Source organism: Atractosteus spatula, chromosome 3, assembly GCF_055471065.1.
Source record: "Atractosteus spatula isolate fAtrSpa1 chromosome 3, fAtrSpa1.hap1, whole genome shotgun sequence".
Classification (NCBI taxonomy): domain Eukaryota; kingdom Metazoa; phylum Chordata; class Actinopteri; order Semionotiformes; family Lepisosteidae; genus Atractosteus; species Atractosteus spatula.
Genome location: NC_142708.1, coordinates 1,054,155 through 1,073,883, shown reverse-complemented (window position 1 = coordinate 1,073,883; position 19,729 = coordinate 1,054,155). Strand labels below are relative to the sequence as shown.

General features: G+C 48.0%; 1 protein-coding gene across 2 annotated transcripts in view; it reads left to right on the top strand.

The window, feature by feature from the left end:
- Nucleotides 1–19,729, top strand: part of LOC148837226 (dedicator of cytokinesis protein 2-like) — a 282,886-nt gene that overhangs the window by 68,090 nt on the left and 195,067 nt on the right. For both annotated transcript variants that reach the window (XM_088911625.1, XM_088911624.1), the window contains 3 exons: nucleotides 3,020–3,126; nucleotides 8,778–8,905; nucleotides 15,829–15,924. In XM_088911625.1, coding sequence (XP_088767751.1) covers nucleotides 3,020–3,126; nucleotides 8,778–8,905; nucleotides 15,829–15,924 — 331 coding nt within the window. The remainder of the gene's footprint in view (nucleotides 1–3,019; nucleotides 3,127–8,777; nucleotides 8,906–15,828; nucleotides 15,925–19,729) is intronic.

The window sequence follows — 19,729 nt, the reverse complement described above, 5'->3', positions numbered from 1 at the left end:
TAACATCTTAACTGTAAAATGGTAATGTGACGATCACAAGCAGGGGATGATTTAAGTTAAAGATTAGGTTGGATTTCTCCTTGTAGTCAGATTGGCTCCACGTCTAGACCAGACCGCACAGGAATGCAGTATGTGAATGAGTGGCTTCTTGGTATTAATTTTTTCAATCTTTGATAAACTGGCATTATGTTAGAGCTTAGGCAGAGCGATATCTGAAGCAGAAAGTTTTCTATACCTGACCTCTCTGTCTGACTTGGTGACACAGGGCTCAGTAATCACAGCAGTGGGAATCGCTCTGTTCTGTGGTCCCCATTGTTAATGAGCTGCTGCTCTCAGCTCTTGGATGCAGCCTCAGTCCTCCCACATCCAGGGATCAGGGTGCTGCAGCACGAGCTCTGACACAGCCTGCCGCACCCTCTGCGCTGCCAGAGTGTCGCTTCATTGAAGTTTTGAAAAGAGCACCAGAGAGAATTCACAGTCTGTATTCTGTTTTCTTGTGTAGTTCAAGCTGCAAGTCAGGTGACTCCGGGCTTTACTAATTTGTTAGGCACTGAGCAACGTGTCCATGGAACAGGCCTGCCCTGCTTCCAAGCATGAGAACAAAACTTCCTGCTATTGAGTGAACTTTGCTTCAAAGTTAAATGCAATGGAACTCTTTAAAGTTCAAAATTAAGCTTTGATCCTTTCACTGCACTTATCCTGAAATTCTGTATCAATTGTATGGTCTGTACTCGTCTTACTCTTCATAAATGATCCGATCAAATCTGATGAAGATGACGGCTGGTTGGGCCCTAAAAAAGTTTCAGAAGTTCCTGCCGGCAACATCGCAGAGATCACCCCTTCCCTGAGTGATGTGATCCTGGAGAGTGGCTAAGAGGTGTATGTCTGGGTGTTGGGTCTGGACACTGGTCAGTGTTGTATGTCTGGGTGTTGGGTCTGGACGCTGGTCAGTGGTGTATGTCTGGGTGTTGGGCCTGGACGCTGGTCAGTGTTGTATGTCTGGGTGTTGGGTCTGGACGCTGGTCAGCAGTGTATGTCTGGGTGTTGGGCCTGGACGCTGGTCAGCGGTGTATGTCTGGGTGTTGGGCCTGGACGCTGGTCAGCGGTGTATCCTGGGTGTTGGGCCTGGACGCTGGTCAGCGGTGTATGTCTGGGTGTTGGGCCTGGACGCTGGTCAGCGGTGTATGTCTGGGTGTTGGGCCTGGACGCTGGTCAGTGGTGTATGTCTGGCTGTTGGGCCTGGACGCTGGTCAGCGGTGTATGTCTGGGTGTTGGGCCTGGACGCTGGTCAGTGCTGTATGTCTGGCTGTTGGGCCTGGACGCTGGTCAGCGGTGTATGTCTGGGTGTTGGGCCTGGACGCTGGTCAGTGCTGTATGTCAGGGTGTTGGGTCTGGACGCTGGTCAGTGGTGTATGTCTGGGTGTTGGGCCTGGACGCTGGTCAGTGCTGTATGTCTGGGTGTTGGGCCTGGACGCTGGTCAGCGGTGTATGTCTGGGTGTTGGGCCTGGACGCTGGTCAGCGGTGTATGTCAGGGTGTTGGGTCTGGACGCTGGTCAGTGGTGTATGTCTGGGTGTTGGGCCTGGACGCTGGTCAGCGGTGTACTGTATGTTGGGGTGTTGGGCCTGGACAGTGGCTAAGAGGTGTCTGTCAGGTTTGAACCTCAGATGGGATGAGTATGTTGCAGATAGAAGATTGTTTATATTATTATAATATAGTATTAAAATAAATTAAAATAAAGCTTAGTACTCAGTTCATTCTTAGGGGTTGCAGTGGCTTTAGGTAGTTTTGTAATGACTAAATTTGCTGGGTTGAAGTAATCCAGATTTACTCTGACCTCTGAAGCGGGCACCTGTGTCCCCTGCTGGCCCTTGAGAAAGCTTCAGTCCCTCAGTTTCACGCAGAGTGCTGTAAAGAGCCAGGCCGAGTGCTGAGGATCAGCAGATGTGAATGGAAATGTGTCAGGGCAAGATGCACCAGCACACCTGAGTCTGTAACGAGCTTCCAGGCCGCTAATTGGCATCCTGTGGGCAATAACAGATCTCCTTCAGATTTGTTAAAGCAGAAAGACATGAGGTAGCAAGCACTAGCCTGAAGAGGCACTGAGGCAGCTGTCCAGCTTGTCTCCAGCCCTGCAACACATAAGTGAGGCAACGAGGGGATCAGTCAGACAGAAACCCCACAGCATCCAGTTCGCCTCAAGAGTGCGCCCTCGATCTGATGTCTCACCAGGAAGACATTTATATAATTTCTGAGCTTTACAATTCATGTACTCGACTCACGAGCAGCCTCATATCTGTGCTGTTGGATTGAGTACAGCAAGAGCCGATTTCTGAAGGAGAGATGGCGTGTGAGGATCAAACGTGCACACAGCTACTAGATAGCTGCAGCAGCGGACACAGAGCAGGAGTACTGAGCACAGACAGGTGGACACAGAGCAGGGGTACTGAGCACAGACAGGTGGACACAGAGCAGGGGTACTGAGCACAGACAGGTGGACACAGAGCAGGGGTACTGAGCACAGACAGGTGGACACAGAGCAGGGGTACTGAACACAAACAGGTGGACACAGAGCAGGGGTACTGAGCACAGACAGGTGGACACAGAGCAGGGGTACTGAACACAAACAGGTGGACACAGAGCAGGGGTAGTGTATGCAGATTATTAATACATACAAAAACAACTTTCAACATTGTTATTTTACCTACTAATTTAATTAAAATGCTTCAGCCTTATTTTCATACATTTGATTTTGGGTGGCGATGAGACCCCTGTGTTTAAATATGAATGTGGTGACGCAGCCTGTTCTCCACTGGGGGCTCAGGGTCCACTGTTCTCGGTCTGCTGGTTTCAGCTCAAGGTCGGGAGGACCAGGAAACACACGAGCCCCATAAGGCTCCTCTTGCTTGTGACTTTGGAGCCACTCTGTCTGTTTGTCCTGATACTTAAGCGGACCCTCAGTAGGTCCTTGTGCAACATGATGGGTGTTAAAGAGGCTTCTCTCTCCTCTCCCTCCCCAGCATCATGCTGAAGAACTTCTTCCAGAGCCTGCCCACTGATCGGCTGGTGAAGCAGAGGCTGCAGTCCCTCAACGCCATCGTGGGCAGCCCACTCTTCACCCGGCCAGGTGAGAGAGACGCACACTCTGCTGTGCACTCCAATGCACACTCCCCCCGTACACTCACCTGCACACTCACCCTGTATACTCACCTGCACACTCACCTGCACACTCCCCCTGTATACTCACCTGCACACTCCTCCCGTACACTCACCTGCACACTCCCCCAGTACACTCCTCCTACACAATCCCCCTGTATACTCACCTGCACACTCCTCCCGTACACTCACCTGCACACTCCCCCAGTACACTCCTCCTACACACTCCCCCTGTATACTCACCTGCACACTTCTCCCGTACACTCCTCCTACACACTCCCCCTCTACACTCACCTGCACACTCCTCCCATACACTCACCTGCACACTCTCCCAGTACACTCATCCTACACACTCCCCCCTCTACACTCACCTGCACACTCACCTGCACACTCCTCCCGTACACTCACCTGCACACTCCCCCTGCACACTCGCCCTCCTGTGTGTTGTGAACGAGCAGGCGGTCAGGCTGCTGTCAAACTCAAGCTCATGAGAAGGTGTGTGCAGGGACACCCTCTCTGTTTTGTCATTTTTATAAACTGTCTTCCTTGTCCATGAGAGAGTGGGAAAGCAGTATTTACAGTATTCACTTTCACACTGCCTGGGGCGTCGCTCTCCTGGAGCTGGGAACTGGAAATTACAACATAATGGGAGATGGGAAACAATAGGCAAAGCAGAGCAGTCCTCACTTTTGCACAACACACTCCTCCTGGTTTATTTTCTTGCATATTTGAAATGTTCGGTGTTTTCCAGTAAAACAACAATGACCGTGTTTCAAGCCCTCATCAGTGTGGTTTTCCGCTTGAGATACTGTCCGTACAACAGAATCGAAACCCCAGCCCTAGGGCCTGCTGGAGGCCCCCTGCATGCACAGCCTCAGGAGCTGGAAGAAGGCCAGAGTTCAAGTGAGGGGTCGAGAGCCCAGCTCTGCAGAGCTGAACGCTGGGCGGTAAGGTTGTGGATTTGACCCTGAAGTCCACAGGGAGCCAGCGCCAGGGAAGGCTGCATCCCCAGCACTCTTTCACACCCACCGATGGGAAAACAACTGAGACAGGGAACGTCACATGATACACAGAAAGCGATCCGAGACGTTGTTCTAATTGTGGGACAAATAGAGCGGAGAGACTAGAGGAGGTACAGCTGTGAAACAAGAGCAAGCCCTTATGAAGGAGCTTTGGAAGCCCGCTGTGCAGATGGCAGCTCCACGCTCCATTTCCGGGGTCCAGTCTGAGCTCGTGCAGTGAGCAGCAGCAGCAGGGTGGAGAAGAAGGTGAGGAGCCAGTTTTCCTCCTCCTCCTCACGCTCTGTTGGGCACAGATGAGGTCGAGTGTCTTCACAAAGTTTTCACGCCCCTCCTAGGTGACACTTTTTGTACTTTTTAACTTAATATTTTATTCATATCCTGAATGCTCAAACCCAGCACAAATAAAGAGAAAAGAACTGAACGGGGCTGGCATGTATAAGAACCCAGACCTGTGAATGCAGTCTTTGGCAAAAGCTTATTTTGCTGTAATTACAGGCACCACTCTGCCAGCGTGGTACAGTTTTGGGCGCATTCTTCTTGGCAGATTTGCTGAAGATCTCCGGAGTTCCTGGGCATTCTTTATGGACAGCATTTTTCTGGGCTCTCCACAGATTCCCCATGGGATTGTGCCACAAGAGTATTTGCTGTCTTGAGCCACTGCAGAGTAGCTTTGGACTTTCACTTATCGAAGAGATCTGCTGGATTGACTTTCTCAATGTCAGGCTGGTCTCTTGCTAATTCTTTGTGCTCTGCTTCCATCTTGTCCTGTTATAAATGAAATGGATTTAAGTTGGAAAAGAATTTAGCTCTTTCAAAAAGTCACCTCCTTCCCAGCTGGAGGGACAGCCTGGTCGAGGTGGTGTCTGGGCCATCCAATTAATCCTCCACTCTTCCACTGTGTCTTCACAGAGCTCAAAGGAATATTCAGTGTATTGGGATGTTTTATACCTTTGGCCTAATCTGTGCTTTTCCACTGCTTCATCTCTAAATGCCTTTGAGAAAGTCCTCAGTGGTCATAGTTAAATCCTTACTTGAAATGCACTTCGTGTCAGCAGGAACTACCAGAGACAGGTGTATTTATTCTGAGATCATGTGAACACGTATTACTGCACACAGACGCAGGCCACCCATCTCATTGTGTGGCTCATTAAGCCAATTAGGTGCACCTAAATTAATTGAGTTTTCCCACAGCAAAACTCAATTAATCATTACTTTTCCATTTTTTTTCTTTCAAATGAAAGATCTATTTACTGTACTTCTTTTTTTGGTTTGTGCTTCTAATGTGTGGATTATGTTGTATAACAGTATAACAACAGGTCATGTGCAAGCTCCACAGCAACAATGTGAAAATTATGCAAGGGTCTGAATACTTTTGCACGGCACAGCATATAGTTAACTCTATATGAGTTTTGTCTGTTGTTTTTTGGTCTGGCAATAAATTAACTGGCATTTTTAGCTACCTTAATCTTACATATTACATCATTCAACCAGTTTTGAGAAGGGAATACGTGCATCACAGACTGACCACCTGGGAGGCATCTTTTCAGTTCTGGACTCTAGCAGATAGCAGGTGTTACAGCTTCAGGGTCCCTGTATGTACTCACAGTGCTTTCGCTGCTTTAAAGACAAACAGCAACAAAACAAACACATTGCCTTTTCAAGAGTGGAATGATTTAACTGTGGTTGATGCACAAACATGTCTAAATTAACTTTCAGACCAAATCATGATTGCATCATCAGCACAGCAAGCTCAATATTTTATATAACCTTGCTAGAAATGGTTATTGAAATGTAAATGTGAACATAAATAACTACAAATTTGCCTATAAATCCATAGGTAGGTGCTTAGTTCTTGTTGTGTCAGTAAATAATAATCTGTGCCAAATGAAAGAAGCAAAATATTAAATTAAGCTAATTGTAAGATAAATTAAGTTTGTCATTGAGATGAAAGACCTGCTGTACAAGAACGATCAGGGGTAACTAGTCAGTCACCTTCAAATCTAGTTTAAATGTATGATATTTCTTCTCAAATGTGAATTATGTTTTTAATACAGAGTAAAGACTGAAAACCACACGTCTAGATTTTCCATTAGAGACCCTTTCCAGCTGCAGCTAGCTGGCCAGGAGGATCAATCAAGGATTTAATGTGTTGTTGGCAAAGAGTATAAAACCTGTCTTGCAGGAGTTTTTGTATTTAAAAATGGTAATTGTGGGTCTTGTAGCCAAGAGCTGTTCAGTCCCGTTTGGGATACTTCATCTAAACGGCCCTGCTGGATCTCGTTGTCCTGCTTTTCTTCGTGTCATTACACACGGGGAGGTGTGTTTCACCAAGACCAGGCTTAGAATATCGTGTATAATGATGGTTACCATATTACAGAACCTTTTAAATTCATTTTAATTCACGTGTGTGAGAAGAGAAAATTATGATTTCGCCTACTTCCTCGTTCCTACTTGTAAATATCACGTCTTTACATCACAGGCCACGCCCCCATGCACATTCACCGCCCCTCGCCCCGCCCTAGATCGCCCTCGCCACGCCCTCCGTGCCCGCCGAGTGTGCCTCTGGTCGCGGAACTAGGAGGAGGGGAAGATAATCGATAAGAACGCGTTTGCTCTCGCCGAAAACAGTCCTTACTGTGCCTGAATCTTACTAAGTCCTTCCAAAGCCACACTTGTGAAAAGAGGAAAGGGGTGAAGTGCCTCTTTGTCATGTCGTCCCTCCTGGGGTTGCAGTGCACGTATCCTGATGCACAGCGTCACTGCATCACCACGAAAACCTTGCTGTCATTCTTTGGCTTGTTTTACCTCTACTTGCCTTGCTGATGTTCCAAAAAACTCTGCAAGCCAGGAGTACAATCTTGTGGAAAAAAGGAAGAGCTGAATGGATGTGGGCCTTTCTTGAGCTGCTCACTCTTTGTGAGCCTGTGTTTTTGTCAGGTCTCTGCTCAGGACCAGAGCTGCACACGATGCCCAATGTTATTATTAAGTCAGTCTGAAGACCTCATAGGACCGTTAACGGCGTATGAGTGTGTCTGTCTCTGTGAGTGCAATATACTGTAGCTCTGTGAGTGTGTATATTTCTGTGAGTGCAGTATAGCTCTGTGAGTGTGTATATTTCTGTGAGTGCAGTATAGCTCTGTGAGTGTGTATATTTCTGTGAGTGCAGTACAGCTCTGTGAGTGTGTATATTTCTGTGAGTGCAGTACAGCTCTGTGAGTGTGTATATTTCTGTGAGTGCAATATAGCTCTGTGAGTGTGTATATTTCTGTGAGTGCAGTACAGCTCTGTGAGTGTGTATATTTCTGTGAGTGCAATATAGCTCTGTGAGTGTGTATATTTCTGTGAGTGCAGTACAGCTCTGTGAGTGTGTATATTTCTGTGAGTGCAATATAGCTCTGTGAGTGTGTATATTTCTGTGAGTGCAATATAGCTCTGTGAGTGTGTGCATCTTTGTGAGTGCAGTATTGCTCTGTGAGTGTGTATATTTCTGTGAGTGCAATATAGCTCTGTGAGTGTGTGCATCTTTGTGAGTGCAGTATTGCTCTGTGAGTGTGTATATTTCTGTGAGTGCAATATAGCTCTGCGAGTGTGTATATTTCTGTGAGTGCAGTACAGCTCTGTGAGTGTGTATATTTCTGTGAGTGCAGTATAGCTCTGTGAGTGTGTATATTTCTGTGAGTGCAGTATAGCTCTGTGAGTGTGTATATTTCTGTGAGTGCAGTACAGCTCTGTGAGTGTGTATATTTCTGAGAGTGCAGTATAGCTCTGTGAGTGTGTCTGTCCTAGGGGACACAGTGCCTGACTGGACACCCCCAGGTGACTGGAGCTCTGACAGGGCTTGCCAATTCCCCTCGACAGCACACAGAGAACTGCGCTGAGGCCACCGTTAGTGGTGTGTTGTGAATCGGAACAGTAAATTTCGAGTGTTGTGAGGGCTGTGAGGAATTGATCAAACACAATCTGGCCAGCAGGCATATAACCCTGCAACTCCCAGCTGGCAGCCCACTGGAGCTCCGCAGGTGTGAGCTTGGCCAGTACCTGGATGGGAGACTTCTGGGGAAAAACTAAGGTTGCTGCTGGAAGAGGTGTCTGAGTGGGTCCTAATGCCCCAGTATTGCGACTGGGACACTATACTGTAAAAAGGCGCCGTCCTTCGTTTGAGACGTAAAACCGAGGTCCTGACTCTCTGTGCTCATTAAAAATCCCAGGGTGTTTCTCGAAAAGAGTAGCAGAGTCACCCCAGTATCCTGGGCAAAGTTCCCTCTGGTTGTTACCAGTCATGGCCTCCTAATAACCCCCATCTCTGAACTGGCTTCATCACTCTGCTCTCCTCCCCACTGAGAGCTGGTTTGTGGGGAGCAGACTGGTGCATCAGCCAGGTGGGGCTGCACACTGGTGGTGGTGGAGGGGGTCCCCATTACCTGTAAAGCGTTTTGAGTGGAGTGTCCATATAAGTGTAGGGAATTATTATTAATTCTTATTATTAAGAAGCCATCATGCACACGGACACCGGCCCCTGGCCCTCTCCCCCAAATCCCCTCTATCTTCCACCAAAGCCTGTGATGCTGAGACCTCGGTTCCTTGCTGTGTTGTGTTACAGAGTGCCGTGACGCTCTGCTCCCTGGCCTGGTGGGAGAGGTGCAGGCTCTGGTCACCAGCTGGACGGAGGAGGAGACCTGTCTGGAGCTGCTGGGAAGCGTCCTGGAGCTGCTGCACAAGCCGGGAATGGTGAGAGAGACAGAGCGACGCACATCTTCATCCTCCGCGATTCTGTACAATCCCACACTGCTTCGCTCTGGCCCCAGCAAGGACTGACAACCCAGACACAGGAAATAACAGGGCATGTGGGACTGAACCAGGAGCACGACAGACAAGAGGCGAAGCTGTGGACAGATACTGTCCTATTAAGCACTACTCTTCGATGTATATACAGTACTGCACATGTACACAGATAACACAGACAGACAGGTAACAAGTGCTTCTTCAGTGAATTTCTGTAATTTCCTGGCTTGAGCAGACTGGACAAGGCGAAGCCAGAGGGGAGATACAGGGAGTCCCATCACTTCTGCTCTTTCCCAACTACGACACATTGGTTTCATTAGCTCAAACGCCCTGAAACCTCAGAAACCCGTTCATGCACTGTATAGAGGTGGAGCTTCCAGTCTGCTTCAGTGATTCGTTTATTTGGTTTGGGCATCTACTGTAAGTCTTGATTGGTCAACTAATTTCTAATATTACATAATTGTTCTTAGAAATTGAATGTTAATAATTAATATTTTAAATGAGCACATTATACACATGCAGATGGAACAGGACAGCGTGATGAAGCCTTGAGGACTAAGACATGCTGCTTTCTGGAGGCACATATTTACACAGAGGGTTGTGGGGGTGTGAATCAAGCTGCCCAGCTAGATTGCTGAAGCTGAAAGATGAGATCTTTCACAGCTAATTAGCAACAGTCTGTGCTAGAAGAGCCAATTGACCTTTCTTAGGCTCCTGTTTGGTTGCCTGGGATCCTGGCTAAAATTGTTGTTTCTGCTGAAAATGTAAAGACATCCTGAATTTGAAATTATAGCCTCAGTGCTCTTTGCAGAGTTAATATTTATATACAAGCTACTTCAAACGTGATTTTGACATTTTTCCAATTAAATCAATTAGGGTTGTAAGGCATATTTTACAATTCCTTGAACAATGTTCACATTTCCACCACTCTGCCTACTTTCCACCAGTTTGTTAAGTGCCCGACCAGAGAAAACAAAACACTGGACTTATTATATGCCAATGCTAAGGATGCATATAGTTCCACAGCCCTTCCCCCCCTTGGCAGATCAGATCACAACCTTGTCTTGCTTACACCATTGTACACGCCTATTGTCCAGCGCCAACCTGTGACCATGAGGACTGTGAGGAGATGGTCTCAGGAGGCTATGGAGGATCTACGTGGTGCTTTGGAGGCCACCGACTGGGATGTGCTGTGCGAACCACATGGGGACGACATAGACAGCATGGTGGACTGTGTCACTGACTATATTAACTTCTGCGTAGATAACACCATCCCCACCAAAGACGTACACTGCTTTTCCAATAACAAACCCTGGATCACCAGCGACCTGAAGGCTCTTCTGAATGACAAGAAGAGAGCCTTTAGGAGGGGAGATAAGGAAGAGGTCAAGCGTGTACAGAGGGAGCTAAAGCAGAAGCTAAGAGAGAGCAAGGACGCATACAGAAAGAAGATCGAGGACAAGCTGCAAAGGAATAGGGTGAGAGATGTATGGAGCAGCATGAGAGAGATCACTGGCTTCAAACAGGCTGGGGGTGCAACAGAAGGGAACCTGGAGATGGCCAACGAGTTGAACCAGTTCTTTAACAGGTTTGATTCTGGGTCCTCTGTGGCGCAACACCCATCCCCCCACAGCCACACGCTCCCTAACCCTTCACAGCTGCGACTGCCCAATACCTCCTCCATCCCCCCACAAACATGGCCGCCTACAGCCACAACCCCCGACGGCTACTCACCCACCCATCCCCCACAGCTGCCACTCTCCAACACCTCCGCCATTAACACCTGCAGCACTGAAAGCACTATGAGCACCATCCCCCAGGCCAGGCTGACCATCACAGCTGACCAGGTGAAGAAGGAGCTGAAGAGGCTGCACGAGGGTAAGGCCACAGGACCAGATAACATCTGCCCCAGAGTTCTGAGGGCCTGTGCTGATCAGCTGAGCGGAGTGCTCCAGCGACTGTTCAACCTGAGCCTGTGCTTGGAAAGAGTCCCGGTGCTCTGGAAGACATCATGCCTGGTCCCGGTACCAAAGAAAGGGTGCCCCTCTGTCCTCAATGACTACAGACCAGTTGCACTGACTTCTCACATCATGAAGACACTGGAGAGGCTGGTCTTATCCCACCTGAGACCCCTGGTCAGCTCATCACTGGACACCCTACAGTTTGCCTACCAGCCCAGTGTTGGTGTGGAGGATGCGATCATCTACATGCTGCAAAGGGCCTACTCACACCTGGACAGGGCTGGCAACACTGTAAGGATCATGTTTTTCGACTTCTCCAGTGCCTTCAATACCATCCAGCCCTTACTTCTAAGGAGGAAGCTGGAGGAGATGCAAGTCGATGCCTCCACGACCTCGTGGATCACTGACTACCTGACAGGCAGACCACAGTCTGTGAGACTTCAGAACCGTGTGTCTGAACAGGTAGTGAGTAACACAGGGGCACCTCAAGGGACAGTTCTTTCTCCATTCCTCTTCACCCTCTATACTTCGGACTTTAAGTACAACTCAAAGTCATGCCACCTGCAGAAGTTCTCAGATGACTCTGCAATTGTGGGATGTATCAAGGGTGAACAGGAGGAGGAGTACAGAGGACTGGTCAGCAGCTTTGTGGAGTGGTGTGGGGTGAACCACTTGGAACTGAATGTTACAAAGACAAAGGAACTGGTGGTAGATTTCAGGAGGAAAAAGGTCAAACCTACTCCTGTCTACATCCATGGGAGTGGCGTGGAGATGGTGGACTCGTACAAGTACCTGGGTGTGCACATCGACGATAGACTGGAATGGTCTAAGAACATCGAGGCCATCTATAAGAAGGGACAGAGCCGACTCTACTTCTTGAGGAGGCTCAGGTCCTTCAATGTGTGTAGGAAGATGCTACACATGTTCTATCAGTCGGTGGTAGCGAGTGCCATTTTCTACGCAGTGGTGTGCTGGGGCTCTGGGATTAGAGCAGTAGATTCCAAAAGGCTGAACAAGCTCATCAGGAGAGCAAGCTCTGTCATTGGGTCTGACCTGGACTCCTTGGAGGTAGTGGCTGAGAGGAGAATGAGGTCCAAACTAGAGGCCATCATGGACAACTTCTCCCATCCCCTCTATGACAGGCTTGCAGGAATGAAGAGCACGTTCAGCAATAGACTGATTCATCCACGGTGCGACAGGGAGCGCTACAGAAGGTCATTCTTGCCGTCTGCCATAAGACTGTACAATGCATCCACCTTGCGTCTTGGCAGAGGCAACATCGACAGTGACCTGTTTCTGGACTAAACGCATCTACACATCTACTGCTACATCTGTTCTCTTTCTTTTTCTTTTTCCCGTTTACAACCACTTTTTGTGCAATATATGCCAGGGACCTGTGCAATACATTTATATTTATATTTATATTTATATCTATAGTTACTCTGTGTTCTGTGTACTGTTCTGTTCTAGTTTGTTCTTGTGCATCCGGACTGTGAGTAACCTTGTATTGTATGTATTGTACCATTATTATATAATTCGTTACACTGTGGCTGTGTTGTGTGTGTTAAGCTGCTGTTGCACTGCAATTTCCCTCACGGGATCAATAAAGTATCTATCTATCTATCTTTCTAACCCCTGGACTGAGCCCCAGATAAATGAGATTTCATCTCGCTCTTTGCCTGTGGTTTGTCCCAGCTGGCGCTGTACCAGCCTGTGTCCCTGTGTCCACTCCCTTTGTCCATCCTGGCCGTGCCTGTGTCTGCCTCGCTCCAGACCAGGGGAAGTAAAGGCAAAGAGCCGAGGCTCACTCTGGGGCTGGGGTCAGCCTGCGCTTCGGGAGGGACTGGTCATCCCAGACAGTGGATCAGCAGTGTGGCTGCTTTAGTCCAGCTCAGCCCAGCTCAGCCCAGACAGTGAATCAGCAGTGTGGATGCTTCAGCCCAGCTCAGCCCAGCTCAGCCCAGACAGTGAATCAGCAGTGTGGATGCTTCAGCCAAGCTCAGCCCAGCTCAGTCCGGCAGCTCTTTGAGGACTGAGCCAGGCTCCCTTCATCACAGCTCTGTTCTCAGCTCTTCACTGCGGTGCATCACAGATGTTAAGCTAAAGCACGTGCTTAGATCTGATTTCTGTGCAGTGAGAAATATACTCATTAATAATCCTTATACAGTTGGAGGGATGTATCCAGGCCCCCCAGCATGGTGTATTGGCTGCAATACAGCATACTCAGGCTTGACAGCTCTGCTAGCCACGCAGGCAGAGACGAGCGGTGTGATCTGAATTCTCCTCCTGGAAGTGGTAGTGTCCTGCAAGACCTGAGAGCATAGCAGAGCTGGTGTGAGTAACATGGTTTTCAGGGACAGGGTGTCCAGTTCACTGCTCCTGCTGCTGCTAGAGAGCCAGGCTGTCCACCATGTCCACTCTGACTTCCCTGCTCCTGCTGGAGAGCCGGGCTGTCCACACAGCAGCACTGTCCACCTACAGTGCCTTGCGAAAGTATTCGGCCCCCTTGAACTTTTCAACCTTTTGCCACATTTCAGGCTTCAAACATAAAGATATAATTTTTTTATTTTATGTGAAGAATCACCAACAAGTGGGACACAATTGTGAAGTGGAACGAAATCTATTGGATTTTTGAAACTTTTTTAACTAATAAAAAAATGAAAAGTGGGGCGTGCAAAATTATTCGGCCCCCTTGCGTTAATACTTTGTAGAGCCACCTTTTGCTGCGATTACAGCTGCAAGTCGCTTGGGGTATGTCTCTATCAGTTTTGCACATCGAGAGACTGAAATTCTTGCCCATTCTTCCTTGCAAAACAGCTCGAGCTCAGTGAGGTTGGATGGAGAGCGTTTGTGAACAGCAGTTTTCAGCTCTTTCCACAGATTCTCGATTGGATTCAGGTCTGGACTTTGACTTGGCCATTCAAACACCTGGATACGTTTATTTGTGAACCATTCCTTTGTAGATTTTGCTGTATGTTTGGGATCATTGTCTTGTTGGAAGATAAATCTCCGTCCCAGTTTCAGGTCTTTTGCAGACTCCAACAGGTTTTCATCCAGAATGGTCCTGTATTTGGCTGCATCCATCTTCCCCTCAATTTTAACCATCTTCCCTGTCCCTGCTGAAGAAAAGCAGGCCCAAACCATGATGCTGCCACCACCATGTTTGACAGTGGGGATGGTGTGTTGAGGGTGATGAGCTGTGTTGCTTTTACGCCAAACATATCGTTTTGCATTGTGGCCAAAAAGTTCGATTTTGGTTTCATCTGACCAGAGCACCTTCTTCCACATGTTTGGGGTGTCTCCCAGGTGGCTTGTGGCAAACTTTAGACGAGACTTTTTATGGATATCTTTGAGAAATGGCTTTCTTCTTGCCACTCTTCCATAAAGGCCAGATTTGTGCAGTGTAAGACTGATTGTTGTCCTATGGACAGACTCTCCCACCTCAGCTGTAGTTCTCTGCAGTTCATCCAGAGTGATCATGGGCCTCTTGGCTGCATCTCTGATCAGTCTTCTCCTTGTCTGAGCTGAAAGTTTAGAGGGACGGCCAGGTCTTGGTAGATTTGCAGTGGTCTGATACTCCTTCCATTTCAAGATGATCGCTTGCACAGTGCTCCTTGGGATGTTTGAAGCTTGGGAAATCTTTTTGTATCCAAATCTGGCTTTAAACTTCTCCACAACAGTATTACGGACCTGCCTGGTGTGTTCCTTGGTCTTCATGATGCTCTCTGCGCTTTCAACAGAACCTTGAGACTATCACAGAGCAGGTGCATTTATACAGAGACTTGATTACACACAGGTGGATTCTATTTATCACCATCAGTCATTTAGGACAACATTGGATCATTCAGAGATCCTCGCTGAACTTCTGGAGTGAGTTTGCTGCACTGAAAGTAAAGGGGCCGAATACTTTTGCATGCCCCACTTTTCATTTTTTTATTAGTTAAAAAAGTTTCAAAAATCCAATAGATTTCGTTCCACTTCACAATTGTGTCCCACTTGTTGGTGATTCTTCACATAAAATAAAAAATTTATATCTTTATGTTTGAAGCCTGAAATGTGGCAAAAGGTTGAAAAGTTCAAGGGGGCCGAATACTTTCGCAAGGCACTGTATGTCCACTCTGACTTCCCTGCTCCTCCTGGGAAGTCAGGCTGTCCACACTCACTCCTGAGACAGGAGTTCTTTCACAGGAGCTGTTGTGTCAGTTTAATTTGAACCACAATACAAACCGTTTCCCCACCAGTGAAGTGGACTTGCACCTCCCAGCACAGCTTGGGCCCTTGGGCCTGTGCTGGTCCAGCTGTGGTGACAGAGGGACGACCTGTCTGTCCATTCTGCTGCGGGTCAGTGCAGGAGTGTGGGACCTGGGCGAACAAAATCACTACCCCGGCCACCCCAGAGCGGTGACCGCACTGAGCAGAGTGTTAGCAGTTCGAGTCAGGAAATATGGGTCTCTGTCTTCTCCAGGGGATCTGTCCTAGTTAGTGATGTTAGGAGCTGATTCCTGCAGGAGGTGTTTACCCAGCAGCCCTCCAGCTGTCGTCCAGGAGCCCCCAGCAGCTCCCCCTGGACAGCCCTCTTCCTGTGGGCTCTCTGCTGCATTGCAGTGTGGCCACACTCAGCTGGCACTGAGCTTGTGTGTCCCCAGTGTTGGGGCTGTGGTTTGAGGCAAAGAGGCTTTCAGTTTGCTTAATACTGTGGGGCAAGTATAGTGGACAGATGGACAGGCAGAGTGGACAGTGGGGCAAGTGCAGTGGACAGATGGACAAGCGGAATGGACAGATGGACAAGCAGAGTGGACAGTGGGACAAGAGGAGTGGACAGGTGGACAAGAAGAGCTGCCGATGCAGCTAGTGAAGGAGTTTCCCCTGTGCTGTGATAGCTGACCCCTTGTCCATGCTGTCCTGCAGGGGGAGACTCACGCACACATGCAGCTGATCCTGGAGAAGCTCCTGCGACCGGTCACCCAGCGTGTGATGATCCTGGGCCAGGAGCACCCCCTCAGTGTAAGTGACCCAGTTCTGTTTCTCTCTGAGCCGCCCGGCTTGGTCCTCTCTGCTGTGCCCTAGTGGATTCCCCCTCCTCCTGCATCCTGCTCAAGAGAAGGGCAAGAGAGCTGCCATCCCCTCGATAACCAGAGGGTGACTTTCAGTCAGAACCACTCCGGGCTTCACGAGCACCATGTGCTCAGGAGAGCCCTGAGAGGTTGAAACCTCCTGTCGCAGTGGAGGTGCAGAGAGCCGTCCAGGGGCCCAGGGGCCCAGGGGCCCAGCGTCTCATGGGAGTGACGTCTCTCTGTGGACGGGGGGTGGGGCAGGGCCATGCCGTCCTCTCCTGTCCAGCTCCCTGCCTGGTGTTTTGGGTTGTTATTGCGCTACTACCCATCTCTGAGCACACTGCCCCTAGGATGTAAGGGTCCCTGTGGATTATCAGGCCCTGAAAGGTGTTGCGGTGCCTCACTTCACCTCTGGACAGTGGAGTGTCAAAGAGTGGCTCCTCTGAAACCCCACATCAGCTGTGCAGGTTTGAGTGAAGCAGGCAGCTGAGACCTGGCCCTGGACAGCAGGAGGAGGGTGGGCTTTTGGGTATTTTGTGCATCACTGGACATCCTGAGGACTAAGTGCTTCATTTTAAAAGCTTTGTCTCACCTTAAATTTCCATTATATAATTTTACAATTTTCTTTCTCTAGACATTATGTTCGTTCTGTTTGCTTCTGTGCTGATAGATATGGTTTTGTTTTCCTGGTGGGTTTCATAGTGAAGAGGTTTTATAAATCGGACTACAATTTAAACTGTGCTCCTTATGTCCTGAAGGCATGTGTATCTTGGGTGAACTAATGATGTGTGATGTGATCTGCTCTGTTGGTGGTACAGTATCTGTGCTGTGGTCCGATCATCTGGTGGTACAGTATCTGTGCTGTGGTCCGATCAGCTGGTGACAGTATCTGTGCTGTAGTGTGATCTGCTGGTGGTACAGTATCTGTGCTGTGGTCCGATCAGCTGGTGGTACAGTATCTGTGCTGTGGTCTGACCTGCTGGTGGTACAGTATCTGTGCTGTGGTCTGACCTGTGGGTGATACAGCATCTGTGCTGTAGTGTGATCTGAGGGTGGTATGGTATCTGTGCTGTGGTCTTATCAGTTGGTGGTACAGTATCTATGCTGTGGTCTGACCTGCTGGTTGTACAGTATCTGTGCTATGGTCTGACCTGCTGGTGGTACAGTATCTGTGCTGTGATCTGATCTGTTGGTGGTACAGTATCTGTGCTGTAGTGTGATCTTCTGGTGGTACAGTATCTGTGCTGTGGTCTGACCTGCTGGTGGTACAGTATCTGTGCTGTGATCTGATCTGTTGGTGGTACAGTATCCGTGCTGTAGTGTGATCTGCTGGTGGAGCATCAGGAAAGCTGACGTCTGAGGAATAATGTAGATGGAGGTAAGTGTTTTTTCCTTTAATTACTTTTGTTTATTGGTTTGTGCCCATTTGTAATATAATTATAAGAAATGCATTTTTCTGTTGATGCAGGTAAGAATCAAGGAGTTTTTAAGTACTTGCCAGATTGCCTTCAAGGGCTCTGCTGTCTTTAGGTTTCAAAGGGTCTAATACAGTTTTTATAATTCCCTTTGTGATCCTAATTGTATAAATTACTCCACCTGTGTTATACCCAAGGCCATCAGTTGTCAGACTGCCCTGGTCACTCTCCAGGAGTGAGGCAGATTTGCTCAGATTCATGTACTCTTTAATGAATGTACAGATTTGACTCAATTGTGCCCTGTGGTGGATTGGCGTCCTGTCCAGGGTGTACCCTGCCTTGTGCCTGCTGCTTGCCAGGATAAGCTTTTTTATTAACGCCTGGTCAGGTTCAGTATAACGGGGAGCAGTGGGGAGATATTTGAAAGCTGTCAGGTGAATCCAGGGTCTGAGAGCTCGCTGTCTTCTGAAAGCACTGAAGCCAGAGGAAGGGGGAACCCAGCACAGATTCTTGGCTGTTTGGTTGAGTCCTTGTGAGGGTTTCTGAGCGTTTCAGTCAGGACTTGTGCGCCGCAGTCAGGTCTCACAGGACGGGGCCGAGGCTAGGCGAGAGGCTGTGCTGTGCGTTTCTCACTGACAGTGAGGCTGAGCAGAAAAGAGCCTGACATCTGCCCTTTTCCACTTTAATCCATTAGTCTACTTCTGGATTTTATTACATTTGGTTTCTGCAACATTAGGATGCTGCAGTGGACATTTGAATTAGTCTGGCATGTGCACAATTTCAGTTCACTTGCTCCGCTTTCAAATGGCTTCTCCATAATCTTATGTTCCTTTAGCTTCCTCTGTGTATTCTGGTTTCTGAAAGGTTAACATGAGGGAGCAGGAGCAATAAACAGTGATCACCCCAGCCTTTCTAAACCTGCCCTAATTGAACTGTGACCGATTTTCCTAAAAGCCCTGTGCCTGTGGTTCAGATCGATGTGATTTGTCTTGCTGAGTGTTAAGGAGATTATATCAGCCCTGCCCATTATCTCTGATGACTATCTTCAGTCACTGAGCATGCACTGTAGATTCAACTTGCTCTCTAAATTGCAATGAAGTCTTATTTTTTACTTTTTGTATCTTTTTGAACAAAATGTCTTTTCATTCTCATGCCCTGGAAATAAAAAAAAAACTTGAAACTGCAGTTTGAGTGTGAAGGTGAGGTGGTTAAGGTGTTTCTTGTGCCCCAGGTCAAAGGACACTGTCTCCTGTCTCAGTGATGAGAGGACAGTGGACACTGTGTCTCCTGTCTCCTGTCCCTGTGATGAGAAGACAGTGGGCACTGTTTCCTGCAGCAGGTTCAGTCTAAGGCTGTGTCTCTTTATTCTTGGTGAGGAGCATCCAGACCTTGAATCCATAGTAACTCTACTCTGTGCACTACCGTAGAGAGAATTTTTCAACAGAGTGATTCATTTTGTGCTCCTTTGTTTATTTTTGAAAACTTAAGGCTAAATACTATAAACTGGTTCACAAAAAAAGAATGTGATGATTCATCACACTCACCTGGCTCCCAGTTTCGGAGGTATGACAGCTTGAAAACAAGATCTACTACTGTATGTCAAACATCTCCTTCAGTGACTGTGTGAGAGATGGCAGTCGTGGGCTTCTCTGCTCGAGTCATGCGGGGAACTGAAAGCGAGCTGTACAGTAAATATGTTACAGTTGGGCATCTTTTCCAGACATGCTCAGCATTTTTTATTTTAAATAAACTTTAAGGTAACAGACATGCTGTGCAGGAGCTAATCAGCATCTAATCATCTATGCTGCATTTAAAACAATTGCAGATATGGAGCTAAATTAATCATGTGAATTATTCATTGGGCGTCAGTCTACACAGTAGATGAAACAAATCTGAATTTTTTGAAGAGAGGGAACCTGGGTGTCTTGGAGTGAGGGTGACATTGTTAAGATTTGCTCACACTGCCCTGCCATTCCTTACTGATGTACTAGAGCCCACTCCTCCCATACACTCGTCTAGACAGAGAGCTCAGCTCAGCATTGCCACCACTAAGATTCTTGTTGACATTGTTAAAGCTAAAGTGGTCAATGACACTGTCCTCTTAGACTCAGTTCCTTAAGAAAGGCTACAAATGAGAAGAGGCCATTCTAGAAGTTAATTGATCCCAGGATCTCACCCAGCTGTTTCTTAAAAGAAACCAGGATATCGGCTTCAGCAACATGGCTGGGCAGCTTGTTCCACTCTCCCACCACTCTTTGTGTAAATACCTTCTTGGTTTTTAAATGCACTTGCCCATAGTTTCCACTTGTGTCCTCTGGTTCATATTTCACTGCTCATTCT